Consider the following 24,900-nt stretch of genomic DNA (forward strand, 5'->3'; position numbering starts at 1 on the left):
AGATTCAGATTATATTACCTTTGGCAGAAATACTACAGAAGCAATGCTGTGTTCTTTTCATTGCAGCCTATCATGTAGCAGACAGTTCTGATTTGTGCATAACTGATACTCTTTGATCATTTGGCAAGGTGGTGTGTGCCAGGTTTTCTTACTAGAAAGTTACTCTTTTACTTTGCAATTAATAACAATTTTGTAGGAATATACTATACTTTTAAATTAGGCAAATATCCTGGTTCTCAACAAACATACATTCTTCTTGGGAAATGGGTATGGCACAAGAAAATAAATATTTCTCTCTCACTGGTAAAAAGTGGCAGAAAGATACTTGGAGAATGATCCGAGATACAGGTCTTCCTGCTTAAACTAACAGATCAGTTATTGTTTGTGTCTATTTAAAATACAGGGCATTATTTTCCAGAATGTAGTAGTAAAATAAGTACATTATTTCCTCATATTTGAAACCGGAGAGACAAGCAAGCATCTATAGGGCAAGAGCTGAGGCTATGTCCTATTACCACTAACTTAGTATCCTTCACAAGTGGATCCCCACTTATGTCACCAGCTAGAGCACTCACCACTTAGCACTCATCCCCCTTCCTTTGACTTGGGTTATAAACTTTGCTAAGGATGACTTTTTTTTCTCATCATTTTCCTACATGATCACATTACTACTTATCCTTCAGGTCTCAGATATTAGTAATATTTAGATATTACTTTGTCTGGGAACTTTGACCCCTTAAAATCAGCACTGCCTTGACTCATCATAATCCTTAAGATATACTGTATTTGACTGCTTGTTTGAGCTACCCACTGATCATGAATTCCAAGAACACTACAACTGTGGCTTTAATTTTTTAAGTAAAATTTAAATAATTTAACAGGAATAATATCAATACATTTAATTTATTTTTGGTTCTTCAACTATCTCATTCCCCATCTCCCTAACCTAGTAACCACTATCATGATTTTGTGTTTATCATTCCCTTGCTTAAACAAAGATTTTATCACATAAATGTGTCCCTAGAGAATATAACATTTAGTTTTGCTTGCTTTCACACTTTGCAAAAATATCTCATTTTCATAATTCATTGAATTTACTAATATTTTTAGAATTTTGACATCTTGGTTCATTAGAGAGACTGGCCTGTAATTTTTTTTTTCTTGCACCATCTTTGTCTGGTTTTGTTACCAAGGTTATAATGGTCTCGAAAAAACGAACTGCGAAGAAATCACACGTTTTATCTTCCTGGCATAGTTTAATATTGAAATGATCTTGTTCCTGGAACATTTGCTGGAAGTTAGCTGTAGCATTATCTAGGGCTGGTGCTTTTTTTTAATAGATAGATTTTAAATAACTAATTTATTTAACGGTTAAAAAATTATTCAGGCTTTCTATTTCTTCTTGAGTTGGTCTGGTGAGTTATATTTTTCTAGGAATTTAAATTCGTTAAAGCTTTCAAATGCGCTGGTATAAAGCTGTTCAAAGTATTTTCAATTCTTCCTCAATCTATAGTTAAATTTCCCATTTTATTCATTATTTGTGCCTCTTGTTTGTTCTTGATCAATTCTAATTTATGAAGCCTAAGTATTCAAGCTTATACCTTTTTTATGGTTTTGCTTTAACTGCATCCCAAACATTCTGATACCCAGTTTTTTCATTGCTATTTCCATTCCTCCAGCTTTACTGGGGTATAGTTGACAAGCAAAAATTGTATATACTTCAGGTGTACAACTCGATGTTTTGATTTCACTATTTTTCCATTTTAAGTTTTAAAAACTTGTGATTTACTCTATCGCTCTTGAGTTTATTATGGGAATCTCTAAATTTCTAAATGTATATATGGATCTTCATCTTCACTGGTTTCTACCTTAACTGCATTGTATTCAGAATGCACTAATTGTATAATACTTCTATTTAAAGGTATATATTTTCCTCTAAGTACTGTTGTTTTTAAAGAGCTGGGGTCTCGCTATGTTGCCCAGGCTGGAAATCACAGGTATTATCATAATGCACCACAGCCTTGAACTCTTGGGCTCAAGCAATTCTATCTCAGCCTCCCGAAAAGCTAGAATTATAGGTGTACACCACCACATACCTAGTATTTTTTAGCTTTTAAAAATTTTATTTTTAATTTTTATTTTCCTTTAAGTTCTGGGATACATGTGCTGAATGTGCAGGTTACATAGGTATACATGTGCCATGGTGGTTTGCTGCAGCTATCAACCCGTCATCAAGGTTTTAAGGCCCGCGTGCATTAGGTATTTGTCCTAATGCTCTCCCTCCCTTTGCCCCCTAACCCCGACAGGCCCTGGTGTGTGATGTTCCCCTCCCTATGTCCATGTAATCTCATTGTTCAGCTCCCACTTATGAGTGAGAACATGTAGTGTTTGGTTTTCTGTTCCTGGGTTAGTTTGCTGAAGATGATGGTTTCCAGCTTCATCCATGTCCCTGCAAAGGACATGAACTCATTCTGTTTTATGGCTGTGTAGTATTCCATGGTGTATATGCGCCACATTTTCTTTATCCATTCTATCATTGATGGGCATTTGGGTTGGTTCCAAGTCTTTGTTATTGTAAATAGTGCTGCAATAAACATACGTGTCCATGTGTCTTTACAGCAGAATGATTTATAATCCTTTGGGTATATACCCAGTAATGGGATTGCTGGGTCAAGTGGTATTTTTGGTTCTAGATCCTTGAGGAATTGCCACATTTTCTTCCACAATGGTTGAACTAATTTACACTCCCAACAGTGTAAAAGCGTTCCTATTTCTCCACATCCTCGCCAGCATCTGTTGTTTCCTGATATATTTTCATTGAAAATATTTTTCAGTTCAAAATATTTTCTCATTTCTTTGTGAATTTGTAGATACATAATATTGAGTTCTAACTTCATCCCACTGTCTTCAGAGAACATATTTTCTACTATTTCAAGCTCTTTACATGTATTAAAACTGTCTTATGATCCATCATATAGTGTATCTTGAACATCCTCAGTATGCTCAGAAAGAACGTGTGTATTCTACAGTTGCTAGGTGCAGTGATCTATAAATATCAATTAGGTCAAAGTGGTTGATAATGGTATTGTTCATATCATGTATATCTTTATTGAATTTTTTGGTCTAGTTATTTTATCAGTTGCTGAAAGAGGTCTGTTAAAATATTCATCTCTGAGAATGGAAATTCTCATATGGAAACTGTTTCTTTCTTCCTTATATTCTGTCAATTTTTGCTTCATGTATTTTGTAGTATATACATTTATGACTGTTATATCTTCCTGTTGATTTGATATCAATAGGCAATGCCTCTTTGCATCTACTAATACAGTGATATTAAATTCTACTTTGATATTAATATAGCTACTTATCTTCTTATGCTTACTATGTATGTCTTTTTATCCACTTACTTTCAACTTATATTTATATGGGTTCAGTCTTTGTATTTTAAATGCATCTCATGTAGATAGAGCACATGGTTAGGTCTTTTTATCCATTCCAACAATTTCTATCTTGCAACCGGAGGGCTTTACACATTTTTTTTTTTTTAATACGGAGTCTCACTCAGTCACCCAGGCTGGAGTGCAGTGGCATGATCTTGGCTCACTGCAACCTCTGCCTCCTGGGTTCAAGTGATTCTCCTGCCTCGGCCTCCCGAGTAGCTGGTACTACAGGTGCCTGCCACTACGCCCAGCTAATTTTTTTGTATTTTTAAGTAGAGATGGGGTTTCACCGTGTTAGATAGGATGGTCTCCATCTCCTGACCTTGTGATCCGTCAGCCTCCGCCTCCCGAAGTGCTGGGATTATAGGCGTGAGCCATGGCACCCAGCTGGCTTTACACATTTAATTACTGACACCTTGGGTTTAGGTCTACTGCTTTATTATTTCTTTTCTGTTTGTTCTCTCTGTGTTTTATTCTCTCATTCCTCTTTTCCTTTTTCTTTTGGAATATTTGAATATATTTTAGAATCCCATTTTAATTTACCATTGGCTTCTAAGTTATTTTGCTAGTGGTTGCTTGAAGGAGTTATAATACACAACCTTAACTTCTCACAGTCTCCTTAAGCTGGTATTGTAGCACTGTGGCTATACAATCTTTGTCTAGACTAACGTCCAGCAGAATTTCCCCTATGTTTTCTTCTAGCAGTTATATAATTTACCTCTTTTGTTTAGGTCTGTAATCCATTTTGAGTTGATTTTTGTACATGGGGAGAGATAGGGGTCTAGTCCCATTATTCTGCATGTGGTTATCCAGTTTCCCAGCACTACTTATTAAAGAGGGAGTCCATTCCCCAATGTATGTTCTTGGCATCTTGTCAAAAATCAGTTGGCTGTAAATAAGTGGATTTATTTCTGGGTTCTCTTTTCTGTTCCATCGATCTGTATGGCTGTTTTTACACCAACATCATGCTGTTTTGGTTACTATAGCCTTGTAATATATGATTTTTTTCTGTTTCTATGAAAAATGAAATTGGTGTTTTGACAGGGATTGCACTGAATCTGCAGGTTTCTTTAGGTAGTATAGTCACTTTATTACATTAATTATTCTGATCCATGAGCATGAATATCTTTCCCGGGTCCTCTTCAGTTTCTTTCTCAGTGTTCTGTACTTTTCCTTGCAGATGTCTTTCACTTTTTTAGCTAAATTTATTCTGAAGAATTTTATTTTTATAGCTGTTATAGATGGGATTTCCTTCTTTTCAGCTATTTCATCATTGGTGTATAGAAATATTACTGATTTTTATAAGTTGATTTTGTATTCTTCAACTTTACTGAATTCATTTATCAGATCTAAGAGTTTTTGGTGGAGTTTGGGTTTTCCTGACTATAAGATCATGCCATCTGCAAATGGGGACAATTTAACTTCCTTTTCTGAGCTTCTTGAATCTGCATATTTATGTCTTTCACTAAAACAGGAAAATATTTTAGCCATTATTTTTTACAAAAAAAATGTTCATGTCTCATTCTCTCTCTCTTCTCCTTTTGGATATCCAGTGATATGTATGTTACACTGTTTGATATTGTCTTATAAGTCTCTGAGGCTCTGTTCCCTTTTAAATTATCTTTCCATTCTTCAGACTACATTAATTCCTATTGATGTAACTTCAAGTTTAATGACCCTTTCCTCTGTCATCTCCAACCTGCTGTAAAACCCATTTAGTGAATTTTTAAAAATATAAAACTTTTGTAAGCAATTTTAGGTTTCTCCTAACTTTCCTTAATGTTAATATCCTACACAACTACAGCACAATTACCAAAACCAGAATATTAACACCTGCTCAAAACAATGAATTTATCTACTGAACTTATAAGAGTTTTGCCAGTTTCCCCACTAATGTTCTTTTTTTCAGTCCAGGATCCAAGATTCCACAATGAATTATCATACCTCTTTATCTCCTCTAATCTGTTTTTCAGTCTTTATATTTGAAATAGCTGTGGTTAGTTATTCTGTAAAATGCCCCTCAATTTTTGGTCTGATGTTTTTTCATAATTTGATGGTGGTTATGCATTTTTGGCAAGAATATCATAGAAGTGATGCTGTGAGCTTGTAAACATATATTATTATCAGAGGGTACTGATGTTGACATAGCAACATCAGTAGTAGTGATGTTAGTTTTGATAACTTGGTTAAAGTGATGTCTACCAAGGTTTTCACTGTGAAGCTACTATTTCCCCCCACCCCCCCCTTTTTTTTTTTTACAAAAAAAGATTATTTTGTGGGAAATTATTTTGAAATTATGCAAATATCCTCTTTCTCATCATACATTTGTCCACTAATTTTTGCACCCACCAATGATTCCCTCCTGCAATATTTATTACTTTGGTTTTCGCCTAATGGTGATTTTTCTGTTTTTCAGAAACCATGACCTGGACCCTGGTCTTCTGAGTCCCTGACCAGGACTTCTGTTTCTATAAGCTAAACTGATGTGTCCTCATTTTCTTAAGCTGACAAATGAAACAAAGCAACAATTTTGTGACTTTAATTTTATAAGTTTAATAGTATTACTTTGGTAAGATATACTGAAAAACACTTAATTAAAAGATTTTATAACTTCTTGATGTTTCATTGTAAATTATTTAACGAATACACTGATAAATTGTGTTATGTATTTTTGGGAGCCAAGGAGATTGTTAATTGAAAAATGATATACTAACCTTAAAAATGAGCAATCTGTTAAGTAAAATAATAGAAAGTTAGCTTAGGATTTAGGAGACCTGAATTTGCATCCCAGTTACATTGGTAACAGGCTGTAGAACTTGGGCAAGTATCCAACCCCATGTATTTCCCATCCCTCTCCTCTTTTGAAGTCCATTATCCTCATCTATAAAATGAGTGGACTAAAATAGACTACACACTATGAAGACCTCCTCTCCAGTTTTGAAATTCTGTGTCAATAAGACATATGGCACAGTAGACATAAACAGAGTTCACACTTTTGTTGAAGGAAAACAAAATGTGTCCTAGACATGCTGAACAAGTACCATACTATATAGTGAGGAAAGAAGGGAACAAGATGCAACTGGAAGAGTAGTTACCTGTAGTGTTGAGGGATTTTTGCTCCCATGTAATTAACTATGGGGTCTATGTTCTGGCAACTCAACATAAAGAAACAATGTGGTGAATGGAGAGTTCCAGGCCTTGCTGCTGTAATGAAAATCAACAGGCACCTGGATGTCTCTGCACATGACTAAGTGAAAAACAATCCCCTTGTTGTAAGGTTGCACTTAGATTTCCTTTGTTTGTATCCAGGGCTTTCTTGTCACCTTCTGAAGAGCTCACCAGCAGCCTCTCAGATTCAACAGTATCATATCAATTATTTAAGGTTAGTACATCACTTTTCAATTAACAATCTCCTTGGCTCTCAAAAATACATACACACAATTTATCAGCATATTCGTTAAATATTTCATAAAGAACAGGTCACTATGAATTAAAAATAAGACTGCTAATAAAATATTTAATGCCTTTTAAAATGCAATGAAACATCAAGAAACTATAAATCTTTTAATTAAGTGCTTTTCAGTATATCTTACCAAAGTAATACTATTAAACTTATAAAATTAAAGTCACAAAATTGTTGCTTTGTTTCATTTGTCAACTTAAGAAAATGAGGACACATCAATTGAGCTTATAGGAAGGGAAGTCCTGTTCAGGGACTCGGAAGACCAGGGTACAGGTCATGCTTCTGCCACTAGGTAGCTCTGTGATTCTTTTCCATATCTCAATGTGCTCATCAGTGTATTGGACTGTTTAGATCTTTCCCAACATTAAAAGCTTATCCATCTATTTTCACAGCACTCAGTAGTACTTTCACTGGTCTTTTTTTTTTTTTTTTTTTTTTGTAAAAAGACACATAACATAAATTTTCTTTATCATTTTTAGGTGCATATTACAATATTGTTAACTATATGCACACTGTTGTAAAACGGATCTCTAGAACTTTTTCGTCTCACATGACTGAAACTCTAAACCTATTACACAACTCTGTTTCCCCCTCTCCTTGGTCCCTGGCAACCACCATTCTACTTTGTTTCTATGAGGTTGATTCTTTTAGATACGTCATTTAAGTAGAATCATGCAGTATTTCTCTTTGTAATTGGCTTATTTCACTTATAATGTCATCAAGGTTTATACATTACAGCATATGACAGAATTCCCTTCTTTTTAAAGGTAGATTAATATTCCATTGTTTGTACAGTTGTCCCTCAGTATACACAGGGGATTGGTTCAGTGCTCCCTCTGTATACCGAAATCTGCCTGTTCTCAGTCCTGCAGTCAGCTCTGTGGAAGCTGCATATATGAAAAGTCAATCCTCCATATGTATGGGTTTTTGTATCCCATGGATACTGCATTTTTGATCCATGTTTGGTTGAAAAAAAATCTATGCATAAATAGACCCATGCAGTTCAAACTCGTGTTGTTTAAGGGTCAATTATATATGCCACATTTTCTTTACCCACTCATTTGTTGATGAATATTTAGGTGTTTCCACCTCTTGGCTCTTGTGAATAATGCTAAGGTGAACATGGCAGTGCAGATATCTATTCAAGATCCCAATTTTAATTATTTTGAATAAATACCCAGAAGCAGGATTGATGAATCATATGGTAGTTGTTTTTTATTTATTTTTTTTGAGGAACTTCCGTACTTTTTTCCTTAGTGGCTGCACCAAAAGTGCAAACGTTTCCAATTTCAACACACTCCCACCAATACTTATTTTCTGATTTGTTTTTATAACAGCCATCCTAACAGGTATGAGGTGATATCTCATTGTGGTTTTGATTTGCATTTTCACAGTGATTAGTAATTTTGGTCATCTTTTCATATATCTGTTGTTCATCTGTATATTTTCTTTGAAGAAATGTCTGTTTAAGGCCTTTGCTCATTTTTAATTGATTATCATATATTTTTGCTATTGAGTTGTAGTTCTTTACATATTTTGGATATTAACTTCTGACTTATTCCATTTGAACTGCTATAACAAAATACTGTTATAAACAACAAACAAAATTTATTTCTCCCAGTTCAAGAAGTTAGGAAGAAGTTAGTCCTGAGATCAAGATGCTGGCAGAAGTGGTGCCTTCTGGTTCATAGAAGGCGCTTTCCAGTTATGACCTCACCTGACAGAAGGGGTAAGGCAGCTCTCTGTGGCATCTTTTATAAGGGTTCTGATCCTATTCATGAGGGCTTTGCCCTCATGATCGAATCACCTTTCAAAGGCCCCTCCTCCTAATTCCATCACAGTGGTGATTAGGTTTCAACATATGAATTCTGGGGATACAAACATTCAGCCCACAGCACCCTTTTATCAGACATGGCTTACAAATATTTTCCTTCATTCTGTACATTGCCTTTCTGCACTGTTTATTGTTTCTTCTGACGCGGAAGCTTTTAGTTTAACATAGTGTCATTTATCTATTTTTGGCTTTTGTTGCCCCTGCTTTGGTGTCATATCCAATAAATCACTGTCAAGATCAATGTTATGAAGGTTTTCCCCTATGTTTTAATTTGGAGTTTAACAAAGTTCAAGTCTTACATTTAAGTTTTTAATCAGTTTTGAGTTTATTTTTGTGTATGGTGTAAGATAAGGGTCCAATATCATTCTTTTGCATGTGGATATCCAATTTTCCCAACACAATTTATTGAAGACTATCTTTTTCCTGCTGTGTATTCCTGGCAATCTTGTCAAAGATCAGTTAATTGGCACTTTGAATATATCCCTCCACTCCCTTCTGGCCTGCAGGGTTTCTGCTGAGAAATATGTTGATAGTCTTATGTGTGTTCCCTAGTAAACGACAAGTCACTTTTTTGTTTTCAAAATTCTCTTACTGTCTTTGAGAGTTTGACAATTTTATTATAATGTGTCTTGGTGTGTGTTTCTTTATGTTGATCTTATTTGGGGTCCTTTAGGCTTCTTGAAACTGGATGTCCATTTTCTTTCCCAGATTTGGGAAGTTTTGGGCCATTATTTAAGTAAACTTTCTGCCCATTCCTTTCTGTCTTCTTCTTGTGAACTTTCTATAATGTGTATATGGGTTGGCTTGATGGTATGCCACAAATCCTTTAGGCTTTCATCACTCTTTCTCATTCTTTTTTCTTTTTTTCCTCTGGGTGGATAACGTCAAATAACTTGTCTTTAGTTTGCTGTTTCTTTCTTCTGCTTGACTGAGTCTGCTGTTGAACCCCTATTGTGAATTTTTCAGTGCAGCTATTATATTCTCCAGTTCCAAAATTTGTTGGTTCTTTTTTTTGTGTGAATTTTCTGTCTCTTTGTTGATATTCTCATTTTGCTCATACATTGTTACCTTTAGCTCACAGAGCATCTTTATGAGGGTTATTCTGAATCCTTTGTCAGGTAATTCATGTCTTTGTTTCTTTAGGGTTGGTTTGTGAAGATTTATTTTGCTCCTTTCTTTGCGCCATGTTTCCCTGTTTCTTCCTATGTCTTGAAAGCTTTGTTGGGATCTGTGCACTTCACAAAAAAAGCCACTTCTTCCAGTGTTTATGAACTGGCTTTTGTAGTGTGGAAAACCCTCACTAATCAGCTCAGCTAGGGGTTCTGAGGACCTCTGCAAACTTTGGTGGGGATACAACTTCTCTAGGCCTATGTACGCACTTTCTCAACTAGAGATGCTTGCTGCTTTCTTATTTAAGTGATCATAATCTCTTCCTTCTGCTGGTATCTGTCTTTAGCACTGTGATATGGTTTGGATTTGTGTTCCTGCCCAGATGTCATGTTGAATTGTAACCTTCAATGTTGGAGGAAGGGCCTGGTGGGAGGTGATTGGATCACAGGGCAGATTTTCCCCTTGCTGTTCTGTGATAGTGAGTTTTCACAAGATCGGGTTGTTTAAAAGTGTGTAGCATCTCCTCCTTCACTCTCTTCCTCCTTCTCCAGCCATGTAAAATGTACCTGCTTCCCCTTCGTCTTCTGCCATGATTGTAAGTTTCTCAAGGACTGTACAGCCTGCAGAACTGTGAATCAATTAAACCTCTTTTCTTTATAAATTACCCAGTCTCAGGTAGTTCTTTATAGCAGTGTGAAAACGGACTAATACACATTGCATGTTCTCTAGTTTTATGGCAGCAAGCCTCCCTGCTCTTCGTTGTTCTCAGCAGCATCCAAAATATGCTAGCCCCAAGTCAGGCAAGACAGATAGTAGTCTCTCAGGCAGCCTTCCAAAAAGCTGGGATATTGTACACATGCTCCACTCTTCTCTCTCCCTCCCAGAGAAGCTGAGAGTTGGGTGTCTTTTTTTTCTTTCTTTTTTTAAAGACAGGATCTCACTCTGTTGCTGAGACTGGAGTGCAGAGGCACAATCATGGCACACTGTAGCTTTGAACTCCTGGGTTCAAAGTATTCAAGGTATGATCAAATTAAACTTCTTCCTCCAAATCTTCCCAATTCCCCCAAGTTAGAATGTATCATTCATTCATCAAATACTGAACAAACACCTATTATGTGCTAGGTACTCTACTAGGTTGTCTGAGCTACTTTGTAGCTCTGATAACATTATAGAACTTCTCACAGCTTCTTATAGTCATTAATACTTGCATATGCAATTTCTTTCTTCCTTAACTGTGGGCTTCTAGAGTGATGGAACTGTGTCCAATTCACCTCTATAACCCAGGCATCTGTACAATGTTTTGGAAATAGTAATTAAAATGAAATACAAGAGTGCCAAAACAAACTCCAAGTGGCTAGAAGAAAAACGTCTCCTAAACCATCTGGGTTTGTGAAACAACCAGAAAGACTGAAGTAGCTGATGATAATCAGTTGTCTTATAAATAACACCAGATCACAATTAATTAGCTTCTTTTATGCTTTTTTCTATTTTTGTTGGAAAATGTATTGATCACTATTTTTTCATCCCTTATTTAAAGGATACTAACAAGTCAGTGGTCCATATTTCAGTTACATGTAAATTAAAACTGGTTAGCAAGAAAAATGAAAATACACTCAAGTGATTTTCAGAAACATAATCAATCACCATCACCAACCACCCCAAACCAGGAAACACATCCTGCTTTACTCAATGCCACAAACCCAGTCATAGCAACAGTAAGAATCGACGGCGATAAAATAAAGAGCCCAAAAGGAACGAAAAAACTCAGAAAGTGCCATGTATAAGGAAAAAAAGGATAAAATGTGTTTGGCAAACTAATGTCCCAGGATCCCAGTTCCAAACTGAGCAAAATTGATGGGCAGAATAAACATAGAATGTGGTCAAATCCATTGAGAGATTAAAAGCTTTTCTGAGGTGAAGAAACCTTGGGTTACAATGAAAGTTATTCAAAGGGAACTAGGGCTTTATTATTCAAAGGGAACTAGGGCTTTCAAAGAAGAAGAAAATGATCAAGGTACTTACCAGCTCCAGGCCCACGGTTGGTACTTAATAAATGATAGCTATTATGAGGAGCTGCGAACTAACTTAAACGTCCCTCTTTCGTGATGTTCCAGGGAGGATCACTGAATATCTTTCTCTGTGCTCCCAGAGTATTCTACACAGGCTGCCATCATATCATTTACTGTATGTACTAGGGTCTGAATGCTGTGTCCCTCCCAAATTCACATGATGAAATATAATGCTTAATGTGATGATACCTGGAGACAGGGCCTGTGGGAGGTAATTTGGTCATAAGGATGGAATTCTCATGAATGGGATTAGTGCCCTTATAAAAAGAGGCCAGAGAATTAGCTTGCACTCTTTTCACCATCTGGGGATAAAGTGACAAGTCAGCAGTTTGAAATCTGGAAGAGGGCCCTCACCATAACCTGACTATGGTGGTACCTTGATCTTGAACTTCCAGACTACAGAATGTGAGAAATAAAATTCTGTTGTTTATAAGCCACTCAGTCTATGGTATTTTGTAATAGCAGCCCAGACTAAGACAATATGTCATCTATATTATGACACATGACATCTATATATATGCAGAACCAAGATTCTTTCAGTCTTCTTGTTCATTCCCTCGCATTTCAAACGCCATTCTCTTTCATTACTTGTTCTCTTCAAAGTAATGTCTCTTCTTCCACCACCAACATAGAATAAGCTTCATGGAGTAAATTCTTCCAGATGATGCAGTATAAAATGATAGGAGAGCATGAAGTTTTTTTTTTTATTCTTGTTTTGAAGTAATTTTAAGTAAACAAATATGTTGTAAAAATAGAGCATTCCTTTAACCCAGTGTCCCTTACTGTTAACATCTTACAAAAACATAGTATAATAATTGAAAGGAGGAAACTAACATTGAGCCAATAAAACAGACTATTCTATAGATCTTACTTGAATTTCCAAGTTTTCCCATTGATGTCCTTTTTGTGGTGCAGGATCATACATTACATTTAATTGTTATGTCTCGTTACTCTCCTCAATTCTGTGACAGTTCCTCACTTTTTCCTTGTCTTTCATGATATTGACGTATTTGAAAAACATTAGTCAGTTATTGTGCAGAATGCCCCCAACTTGGGTTTGACACACCTAGGTCTGATTCTTGGCTTTCTGACTTAGTATCTATGTAGCCTTGGGCAAGTCAACCTCTCTGGGACTCAAGTTTCCTCATCTGTGAAATGGAATAGTAATACTGACTTTAAGAAGCTGTTTTCAAAATCAAATGAAGCAAATATATTAAAATGCCTGGGATATAAGGCCATACAACAAACATTATCTTTTCTCCTTGTGCTGCCTTTCAAACATTTCTGATAGATTTTTTTTTTTGCTAAAATATCTTACTCATATTTTAATGCCTTATTTTTTGACAAAATCATATATAATGTAGCCTTTGATGACTCACTATCATCACTATAAAAATCCATTTTTTTATTGTGCAACTGTATTGTGCAACAGTTCCAGATCTGTATTTTTGTTGCTTTCCCTTATTGCTATTCCCTTTCAATGTCAATATGTCTGACTGTAAAGGTTTCATAATTCCATTTCTGATTTTCAGCTTGCGATGTATCAAAATTCATTTATTCACCCATACATACAGACAATGATCTACTGAATCTACTAAGTGCCAGGTCCTATGTTAGAATCTTGGAGATAGCGATAACTTACTTCCTGTCCTCATCGATTTTATGGCTAGTGGGGGAAACTGACAAGAAAATAGTTAGATGCAGTTCAATGTGATCAATTCTATCAGAGATGTAATACCTAAGATCACATAAGAAGTATACTTAACCTGAATTTGGGGGAAGAGTCAAGCTGGGGAAGATTTCATGAAGAAGGTAACATTAAGCCTTGGTTAAGGACTGCAAAATGCATAGGAATGAACCAGATAAGAGGCAAAAGCTTGTAGTTTTCCTAAGGAAGAGTTATTAGAGCTGTGTGCTGAGTAAAAGTAAATCGGTTCTGAAAAATAAGTCTCTTCTGTTATAAACTTGCAGCTTGAGAGCTATTTTGTGCTGATACCTCAGGGGCTTAGAAACTTCACCAGGAAACTCCTGGCGACTCCAGTTGACATACTTAAACCTTTGGCTGTTATACTGAGCTTACCTCTTTCAACATCTGTGAACTGAAGTAAAATTTAAGGTGACAATTGGCTGCTTGTTCCCATTTCAACAATATAACAAGTTTTCCCCTTTCTAACAGAGGAGTTTTCTTTTCTAAAATAATCTAAATATCCATCAAAAAGTCCTCTTAAACTGACCCTTTTAACTTAACCTGACAAGAGAGGTTTTGAGGCTTTCCTAACATTCTTCCTTTCTACAGTACTCATTCCTGTGGCTTTAGAGGTTTGGCTTTGCATCCAACTGATTCCAAAGACCCAGTCTAACTATGTAAATCCGTAACCTTAGCAAGTGTTATAAGTCTATTATCCATTAAATATTGGAAATTAAAAGAATTCAATGTAAAAATTTCAAATTATTAAGTTTGTCTGCCAGTCTCTATTCTCACAGTCATCTTCACTTTCTTCTTTTTTTTTCCCCCCCATCTGGAGAGTAAATAAGTTGAATTCTTTTAGTTTTCTCCACAGGGACTATTTCTCAAACATCAACTGCTTCTAACTCAAAGCAATAATATTACATACCGTCAACTGGTGTATCAGGAGGTCCATTAAGAAGGTAATCTTGTTACTAAACAGAACATCAGTGCAGTTTTCTGAACAGTTATTGCAGGTGAGGTTGTAAACATTGATTGCATTGCAGAGAGACCTAAAAGAAGGAGAAAAACACCACTTATAAAACCCGAGCAGCTCTTCTTTAAACAATTAAAAATACATAAAATGAATGGTACAAAAGCAACAGGCATGAGATGGAAATCACTCTAAAAAACCAAGCCAAATACTATTAGGTACAAGGCCCATCAGCTAGATATAAAAGCTTATAATTTTCACCCAAAGCCCAGTGTTCATTGGTACCTAATAACTCTTACTAATTTCTATTAGCTGCAGTTGCAGATAATGGAAACATATTTACTAGTCTATGACAGTTTCTGAATACTCTTTAAGACTAGATGTCGGCCGGGCACGGTGGCTCAAGCCTGTAATCCCAGCACTTTGGGAGGCCGAGGCGGGCGGATCACAAGGTCAGGAGATCGAGACCATCCTGGCTAACACGGTGAAACCCCGTCTCTACTAAAAATACAAAAACTAGCTGGGCGAGGTGGCGGGCGCCTGTAGTCCCAGCTACTCGGGAGGCTGAGGCAGGAGAATGGCGTAAACCCGGGAGGCGGAGCTTGCAGTGAGCTGAGATCTGGCCACTGCACTCCAGTCCGGGCGACAGAGCGAGACTCCGCCTCAAAAAAAAAAAAAAAAAAAAGACTAGATGTCATCCAGGAACTTTTGCTTCTTCAAATAATACCCAGAAAAAAAAAAAAGGAAAAGGGCTCTATCAAAGTTTGTGTTGCCAGATCTCATGGTCCAGGACAAGGAAGATCATGGAAGAAGAGAGCACCCATAAGGAGAAACCAGAGGCTCTCTGTGTAAGATAAGACCCCAGAGTTCTAGGGAGTGGACACCACACTGCTTGGAGGCGGAACATGGATGAGTGCCTGAGCAGCTGAGGACATCTTTCCCAGAGCATAAAAACTGGCCTGTGTGGGCCCAAACAGTTTAAGGTCAAACTGATCAAAGAAATGTTTTTCTCTAGGAGGTTAAAAATATGCTGGAAAAAACTATAAAGCACCCAGAGCCTAGCAATGTGAAGAAGGGGCAAGAACAACCCCAGCCCAACCAAAGTCTGCCTGCTGCTGCATTCCTGCATCCATGGCCTATGTCCTGCCACGTCACTGCCATGCCCAAGAAAAAGCTGAAGGGGATGCTAAAGGAGACAGAGTCAAGGTGAAGAACAAGCCAGAGAAAATCCGCAAGGTTGTTTGCTTAACCTGCTCCTCCAAAGCCAGAGCCCAACCCTAAAAAGGACCCCGCAAAGGAGAGAGAGGAGGTACCCAAAGGGAAAAAAGAAAATGCTGACACTGGCAGGGAGGGGAATAACCTTGCAGAAAATGGAGATGCCAAAACAGACCAGGCAGAGGAAGCTGAAGGTGCTGGAGATGCCAAGTGAAGCATGTGCATTTTTGGCGACTGTGTATTTCTGGTGACTGTATAGTTTGAAATACTATTTTTATCAAGTTTTATAAAAATGCAAAATTTGTTTAACTTTTTTTTACTCCTGCCTCAGCTTCCCCAGTAGCTGGGATTACAGGCACCTGTCACCATGCCCAGCTAATTTTTGTATTTTTAGTAGAGACGGGATTTCACCATGTTGGCCAGGCTGGTCTCAAGCTCCTAACCTCAGGTGATCCACCTGCCTCAGTCTCTTAAAGTGAGCCACCATGCCCGGCCTTGTTTTACTTTTTTAAAGCTATGTTGTTAGCACACAGAACACTTTACTGTTGTATTGTGGGAAAGGGTCATAGGTTACTAATAGAATGTCTCTGATGCTGGATTGATGTGGGGAAAACACCTTTCCCTACCCATTTTGAGAGACTTCCTCTTGACTCCCAGGAGGAGGGATTCCGTGACTCTCAGATATGTAGCCACCTTGGCACAAATCCCTTGTGGTGTGAAAATACAAATTGGTTGTTATGTCCTCTTCTCCCTCGTCATCTTCAACACAGACTTAACTCCCTTAAACTCAAACTCTGTTGGGCCCTGACCCTCCAGTAATTGGTTACCAGTGTGTCAGGCAATTAGACTTTACAGTGGTGCCACTGAGATGGAGCACCCCAAAAGAGTAGAGTTTCCACTTCTACACTGTGGATTTTCATATTTTCAGATAAATTCTGCCATTTTTATTTCATTTCCTGGAAGTCAGGGTCAGTTCATGAAAAGCTGTTAAACAACCTGCTAAATGTGAAATGTCAACCCTCACTCTAACCTTCCGTTCAGAGCATCAGATGAAGATCTTATGGGGTTTTATAGTGGCTTTTTGATTTTGGTAGTCCATTGAAGAAGGGAGTTTGAAAGTTGTTGTACACCGTTAATGATTATCTGCCCATGTCCTGCCTGAAATACCCTGATTGTTTATGGAAAGTAACTTTAATAAAGCTGGATATAGTTTTGCTTGGAAAAAAAAATAATATGTAAGTGTTCAAAGAAACTTTTAGAGCAACAAGCTCAATGGGCACGACAGATTCCTGGATGTTTTGAATACTGTGACTAAAATCTGCATTGCTTGAGTGACCAATGTTTATTTTGGTCTGTCTGACTAAATAAATCTCCTGCTTAAGTTCTAGGTAAAAATGTATTGACTTAGTTCCCTACAACCCAGTCTCTAGGACAGTTCTTAAACATGTGATTCACAGAACAGCAGTATTGGGAACTTGAATAAATACAAATTCTCAAGCTCTACCCCAGACCTAGTAAATGGAAGCTCTGGGGGATTTTAACAAGTTCCGCAGGTAATTCCGCTGCATATTCAAGTTAGAGAACCACTGCTCTAGGACAGGGGTTCTGTATCTTGACTAGGCATTAGGATCACCTGTAGTTTTATTTTATTTTATTTTATTTTTATTAGTTTTTGAGGCAGGTTCTCTCTCTGTCACCCAGGCTGGAGTGAGGTAGAACAATCTTGGCTCACTGCAACCTCTGACTCCTGGGTTCAAGCTATTCTCACATCTCAGCCTCCCAAGGAGCTGGGATTACAGGCGTGTGCCACCACACCCATCCAATTTTATATTTTTAGTAGAGACAGGTTTCCTCTTGTTGGCCAGGCTGGTCTTGAATTCCTGGCCTCATGTGATCCACCCACCTCAGCCTCCCAAAGTGTTGAGATTACAGGCATGAGCCACCATGCCTGGTACCTGTAAATCTTTAAAAATACATGCTTGCCTGAATTCTTCCCTTGGTGATACTAGCTGGGAGATGGGGTAGGCTCCTGACATCTGAATGTTTCAAAACCTTTATGGGCAATTTTGATGTGCAGCCTGAGTTACTCATTCATTCAACAAATATCTAACTTCCTATGATGTTCCAGGTATTGTGCTGGGTGGATAAGACAGGCAAGTTCTCTGTCCTTATGGAGCTGATGCTCTAGTGGGAGAGAGATGGTGAAGAGAGCCCTTGTTATACTTGTGATCATCTGTCTGATACAGCTGTATACTGCTTCACATAATGGATAGGTTCCTGAAAAAAGGGGACAGTAGAATATACTGGTTAAGACTACAGACACTGGAGTAAGATACTAGTTAGAATCCTACTTCTACCATTCAAGATTTTAGCAAGTTAGTTACTAATTTCACATAATAGCATCCATTTTTTCACCTATAAAACTGGAATATCTAAACTTTGCATGGCTGCCGTGGGAATTAACTGAGATAACAGATGTAAAGTACTTAGGACAGTACCTAGTACATGATTAAGTACTTAATAAATGGTAGCCCTTTTCAGGGCTATTAGTCTATTATTTGGGTTATTAATCTTATTCTTAATGAATAAGGTATAAATAATATGTTAATATATAGAATCAAATTAGAGCATGCTACAGATGCTTATTTCCAGGTTAGTAAAGCACAGCGCTTCCCAAATTTTTTTCATGGTATGCTGACATAAATGCTGAAAGGACTAAGTTGATGCAAGCCAGGAGGAGATTCACCTGTTTCCAGCCTCACCGAATTTCCCTGAGTAATGAAAAAAAAAAACCTTGACCCACATCTAACACATTTATGACATATCAGTTGGAGGTTCTATCTAGCAAATTCTTCACAGATGTCAACCAGCACCACTTCATTTATTTGGTAACATGTCTAAATTTTCAAGACTATTTTTCCATTTAATTTAAAAATAATGTGTAGTTATGCTGATAAAAATAGTTTTAAAAATAATTGTCATAAATTTGGGAAAGAGAACCACAAAGAAATAGTAAAATACTATCAAGAGAAAATTTGGTATTTGTACTTCTAGTCTTTCTTAATAAATTTTAAGAAAATTTATTTTCTTAAAATAAATTTAAAAGAATTTATTTATTCTTATAAATAAATTTACATTTATATTTTTATCCCATTTTCCCATTTCTTAATTAATATGTAATAATGAACAGCTCTCCATGATATTTAATATTCGTCTATAACACTAGCTTTTAATTTTTTTTTAAGGCAGAGTCTTGCTCTGTTGCCCAGGCTGGAGTGCAGTGGCGTGATCCCGGCTCACTGCAACATCTGCCCACTGCAACCTCTGCCTCTTGGGTTCAAACGATTCTCCTGTCTCAATCTCCTGAGTAACTGGGATTACAGGCATATGCCACCACACCCAGCTAATTTTTGTTTTTATTGCCATGTTGGCCAGGCTGGTCTTGAACTCCTGACCTCAGGTGATCAACCTGCCTTGACCTCCCAAAATGCTGGGATTACAGGCGTAAGCCACCACGCCCTGCAGCTTTTAATTTTTAAGAAGAGCAGGGAAATGCTTTCTTCAAACAAAATCTTACTCAGAAGCTTGAACCAAAGAACAGATAAAATTAAGAGTTGCTCTGGCTGAAGCAGAAGCTGGGGACCTAGGGACCTTCCCTGCTCTCCCCTTTCAAAGACCCTTGAAAGCTTCCTTGGAGGCCTGGGGGTGTGTTCCCTTGAGATACACTGAAAACTACTGAGCTAAGATGCAAGTAAAATTTAATTTGCAAACTTTTTGAATAGGTGATGATGACCACAGTACAATTAAGCCAAAATAAAAAGAGTGCACTATGAAAAGCTTCTCCCTCTTACTCATGTCTCCCAGCCTCATCTTAGAAATCATCATGGTTACTGGTTTACATATCCTTCCAGAGACAATCTGTGCATATGAAAGCCTTTTATTCTCCCCTACACAAACAGTATGCTACAAGATTTGGAGGTTGAATGTGAGTCAAAGATATCTTCCTGTGGCTCTTGGCTGTTATTAGCAAAGTTTGGAATATGAGGCTTTCCTGCAGCAGCATTCTGAGGTCCATTTTCCAGCTTCCTGGGCATCAAAAATCAGTGGGATAAGTTGTACTAATTTCTCATCTGTAGCTTCGGGTACACATTCTGTGGTTTCTTGGGTGTAAGAGATAGTTGTTTGTGTGGCATTAGCCACACATTTCCTCCCTAACTTGTGTTGGCCTCAGAAGGAGCAGCACCCTTGTGAATTTGTTTGGTATTGTTTTAGGAGTCAATCTAGAAGTCTGACAACAATTTTCTTTCTCTCTCTCTCTCTTTCTTTTTTCTTTTTTTGGACAGGGTGTTGTTCTGTCACCTAGGCTGGAGTGCAGTGGCACGATCATAGCTCACTGCAGCCTCAAACTCCTAGGCTCAAGTGATGCTCCCACCTCAGCCTCCAGAGTAGCTGGGTCTATAGGTGCACACCACGACACCCAGCTAATTTTTCCTTTTTTTTTTTTTGTAGAGACAGGGTCTCACTATGTTGCCCAGGCTGGTCTTGACCTCCTGGCCTCAAGTGATCCTTCCTTCCACCTAGGCCTCCCAAAGTGTTGGGATTATAGGTATTAACCAACACACCTAGCCTTCCAAGAATTTTCTAAGTACTTAATGTCTTATAATAAGTTCCTTCTTGGATTAATACTTAAACTGAGAAATATAGCACGGTCTTTAAAAGCTAAATAGTGTCTCATCCTGTGGATATAAAAATTTACTTCAATTAATCTCTTACTATTCTGTCAAATTTTCAATGTTACAAATAAAGTTGTTTTAATACAGTTAGAATTCTTAGTTTTAAGCCATGGTGTTGGTGGGGGGAAGCTCAGGTTGATTTAAATAGAAAGGAAATCAATTGACAGGCTACTTGTGTATATAAAAGAATCTGGAAAACTTAGGTGTTGAAGTTATACTTCCACAACTAATATCCAAAGAACACAACACCAAACTGGTCTGCTGAAAAAAAAAAAAACCACTGGGCACCATGAGACAGACTGAACTAACATTGTGACTTTGAACACTAGATATAGCTGCCTCAAACTCTCCAAAGAACACAGTTTGAGATGTCTTTGCTTCTTTACTTCATTGCCTTCAGAGTGAAAGTCTAGTGTGAGTATGGTGGATTGTAAAACCTTGGTCACATTCCTGTATCTTAGACACAGTAAAGCCTGGGAAGCAAATACTTGGCACTCTCAGGTTCTATAGCAGGAGAGCCATCTTACATGCTTGGGAATTCTGTAAATATAGGACAATGGCTGAGATGCTGTGCAGGTTAACAGCACAACCCTTGTTTACAACAGCTGCTGAACAAATCATTCTGTACCACTGTGCCTGCTTACCTAGGACAAATTTCCAATAATGATAATTTGAGTCAAAGAATATGAAAATGAAGCCTTTTGATAGATATTATCAAATTTAAACTGCCCCCCCAGAAAAAAATTTTAATCACTTTATACCCCCAGAAAAAGATTTTTTCCATGCTTTTACCAACGTTAAATAATATCATTAAAACAAATATTTACCAATTTTACAGCTAAATAAAACTGGTATTTTAAAGGTTACTTTTATTTTATTATCAGTATCATTAGAGATTTTTCCCAGTGTTTATTTGCCGTGTCTATTACATTTTCTTGCATTATCACGGTGTGCCTTCTACCCATTTTCTATTGGGGTGTGTTTTCCTTATTTATTTATAAGGCTCTTTACTGATAATATAGATGTTAACCCTTTTGGTCATATTTTAAAAATAACTTTTCCAGTTTATTGCTATCAATTTTGTTTTTTAGTTTTTTTTGTCATAAGTAATTTTTACATTTTTATTTGATACAATCTGCCAAACTTTTCCGTTAGGACATCTGAGATTTCTGTCAGAAAGGCCATTCTACTTGAATATTATAAAAATACTCTTTTAAATTTACTTCTGGTGCTTTTATGAACTTTGCCTTTGAATTCACAATATAAACTTGATTTGGGGATAAGGGAAAAAGACATTTACTTTATTATTTTTCTTTAAAATAAAGTTGCTATTTATCATTATCTTTTTGTTAATTGTTCTAGTTTGCTATTTTAAAATTTGGGGAGGAGGTTTTTATCTTTTAAAAATAATTTATTAAGATTATCTCATTATAAATATGGCAAATGGTTAATACATATTGTTAATATTTTTTCCAGCTTAACTTTTGTCTTCCATTTTGCTTATGCTATTTTAAAGTTTTTAAAAATATACTGAGACTAAATAATTCTATGTAGTCTAACAATTTTTGTGGTTTTCTTTTTCCTGCTTTTCCTTTTGTGCTTTCAAAATTATTTCTCACTCTCACTATGAGATGAGGTAATTATTCATTTGTATCACCTTCTAAATTATTCATTTGTATTTATTTTCCTTGAATTATCACTGTGTATGGTAATTTTATGGTTTTCTAATTCACTGCTGATTCATTTAGAATTTATTTTGGTGTGTTGTGTGAGACAGGAGCCTAAATTTATTTTTCCCATGAAGAGGTATTAAATAAACCCTCCTTTCTCCACTGGTTTGAAATGCCATCTTTATCAGACTCTAATCGATAACTATCTATCTTTGTGTCTATTTCACATTGTTTGTGTATTGTAGCTTTATGGTAGATTTAATATATAAAATTGCAGATCTCTAAAGGCTTTAAAAATATTTTGAGGTATTAAGAATAACACGTGGAACATTACAACTGTATAGTTTATCCTATTTTTTCCCTTTGGGTATGAACTATATTTATATAAACTCTATTTTTAATTTTTTTTGTTTGTTTTATTCAATGGAATTCCTACTACTTGTTTCAAATCTTTTGTGGGTGATCATGAGGCATAAACAAACAACACATGGTATGGGACTAATGTCCTAATGCCCTCTGTGCTTTACATCATATAGAAAAGTCATTTATTGGTAAAGCGTGGAAAGTATATCTACATAATCTTATGCTCACAAAACCCTCCCGAGAAACTTTCACAAAGAAACCACTTTCTGATGAGGAGAATAAAGGAGGAGGGAACTGAAAAACTCAGGGTCAGGAAATACTTGTCCTTTCAGTAAAACTTGTTTGAAAGACAACCTCTATTTGAGGAGTACCTGTCTTAGAAAGATCACTCCTTTGAACCCAGCCTGGGTGGTCTACCCAAGCAGCTTTCCCTGTAATTTTAAACTCAAATGACCAGAAGCACTTTTTAACATCAAACAGAAAGCACCAGATTTTCAAAGTATCTTTTGAGAAGACATTAAAATCTTATTGTCCATCCTGTCAAAAGTACACTGTGGTTGGGGGGTTTGAGATAAAGGCTTTCTGCTCCAAAAAATCATGAATATGTGAGTGAATTTTTGTGTAAGTCTTTTCACTGAAAATGTTTCCTCTGGGGGAAAAAAAAAAAACAGAGGATAGGAAAAGCATCATAAAATTGGGTCTTTTGACAATAAGTGCAGGACATATAGAAAAAGGACAGTAATAGAATACAAGTGTAGCACACACCTAAGACATTATAAAATAGTTAAACGGAAAAGCTCCAGGTGATTGCCATGTAGGAAGGTTTTATAATATAACTTAGAAAGTACATAGTTTACATCCTTGTGCAGTTTGCAGTGGTTAAGACTTGAAAAAAAAAAAAAGAAAGAAAACCACTGTTCACCAAAATCCATTGTCATACACCTGTGTCAAGAGAGCAACCATTTTTAAACAACAATTTCACAAAATCTACATGGGGGAGAGAGAATGGCTTTAAGTTCTGGCACAGTAAAATTCTGTGCCAAGTAGGGATAGTAAGTACTAGGATCACATAAATATGGCTGCAAAGAGAAACTTGGTGTTTTTATCAATTATTGTTTTGCCCTCAAGTAAAAACGGAATTGGCCTGATGCGGATAAATGTAAAAGGACAGATCCTTGCAAAACAAAGAAGATGATTAGCAGTGGATATAGTATTAGTTTGATGAGAACTCTCTAGATCGAACCACAACACCCAGACCTGGAGTTTTCCAATTCCTTAGGAAAGGGAGAGACAAATGTTAACACCAGAGCCCAAATGCATATGTAATTTACTGAATATCTTTGGTTTGCACTAAGGATTTAATAAATAGCATACAGTTTATATGCCTTTAGTCATTCTCAAATTATGCTTTGTCTTTATAAAGCTCCAAATTAGTTTCTTTAGATATTATTAAAAACAATTGTGTGAAACCAGGGAGATCTAACTGTGCTTAGAAGTCTAAGGCCTTAAGCGGACCTAAGTCAGTGCCCCATTCACAGAATGAGATGTGTAATCTAGGCCTGGCCCTCCAGGAGTGGCCCACCTAAAAGCACATGCCAATTCTAGAGGCTGAAACTGAGACTTGGGTCAAACCACTGAAAATTATATTCTGTTACATAACCAGCCTAAGTTGCTTCTAGGCAAGATCCTTGTCTCATTCATTCTGTCCTCATACTGTGCAGCACAGAGTCTGGCTGAGCACACAGATGTCTAATGAAGGGATAACTGTCTTCATTGTTTCAAACATACAAGAATGTGCAACTGTGGAATATCTTAATACATTAATTAACCACATTCTCCACTATGTTTTTTTTTTTTTTTTTTTCTTTCAGACGCAGTCTCGCTCTGTCACCCAGGCTGGAGTGCAGTGGTGCAATCTCGGCTCACTACAAGCTCCGTCTCCCGAGTTCATGCCATTCTCCTGCCTCAGCCTCCCAAGTAGCTGGGACTACAGATGCCCGCCACTACGCCTGGCTTTTTTGTATTTTTAGTAGAGACGGGGTTTCACCATGTTAGCCAGGACGGTCTAGATCTCCTGACCTCGTGATCCACCTGCCTCGGCCTCCCAAAGTGCTGGGATTACAGGCATGAGCCACCGCGTCCGGCCCACTATTCTACTTTTTAATGCTCATTTGATCATGAACACTTATTCTCAGCCCGTCTGGTTTATTCTCATTTTTGTAGCTATCGAGAATAAAATTTGGACCCAACAGAGAGAACTGTGAAGTATCTAAAAGTTTTGAAGTGTATTTATAAAGAAGGAAAATTATTTTAGAACTTTGAAGATTAGATTGTGGCTAAATT

General features: G+C 36.9%; 1 protein-coding gene across 4 annotated transcripts in view; it reads right to left on the reverse strand.

The window, feature by feature from the left end:
- Positions 1-24,900, reverse strand: part of SCAPER (S-phase cyclin A associated protein in the ER) — a 587,291-nt gene that overhangs the window by 111,052 nt on the left and 451,339 nt on the right. For all 4 annotated transcript variants that reach the window (XM_030930958.1, XM_030930961.1, XM_030930960.1 and 1 more), the window contains one exon: positions 14,532-14,655. In XM_030930958.1, the coding sequence (XP_030786818.1) occupies positions 14,532-14,655 (124 nt within the window). The remainder of the gene's footprint in view (positions 1-14,531; positions 14,656-24,900) is intronic.

The sequence above is a fragment of the Rhinopithecus roxellana genome, chromosome 5 (genome assembly GCF_007565055.1).
Source record: "Rhinopithecus roxellana isolate Shanxi Qingling chromosome 5, ASM756505v1, whole genome shotgun sequence".
NCBI lineage: Eukaryota > Metazoa > Chordata > Mammalia > Primates > Cercopithecidae > Rhinopithecus > Rhinopithecus roxellana.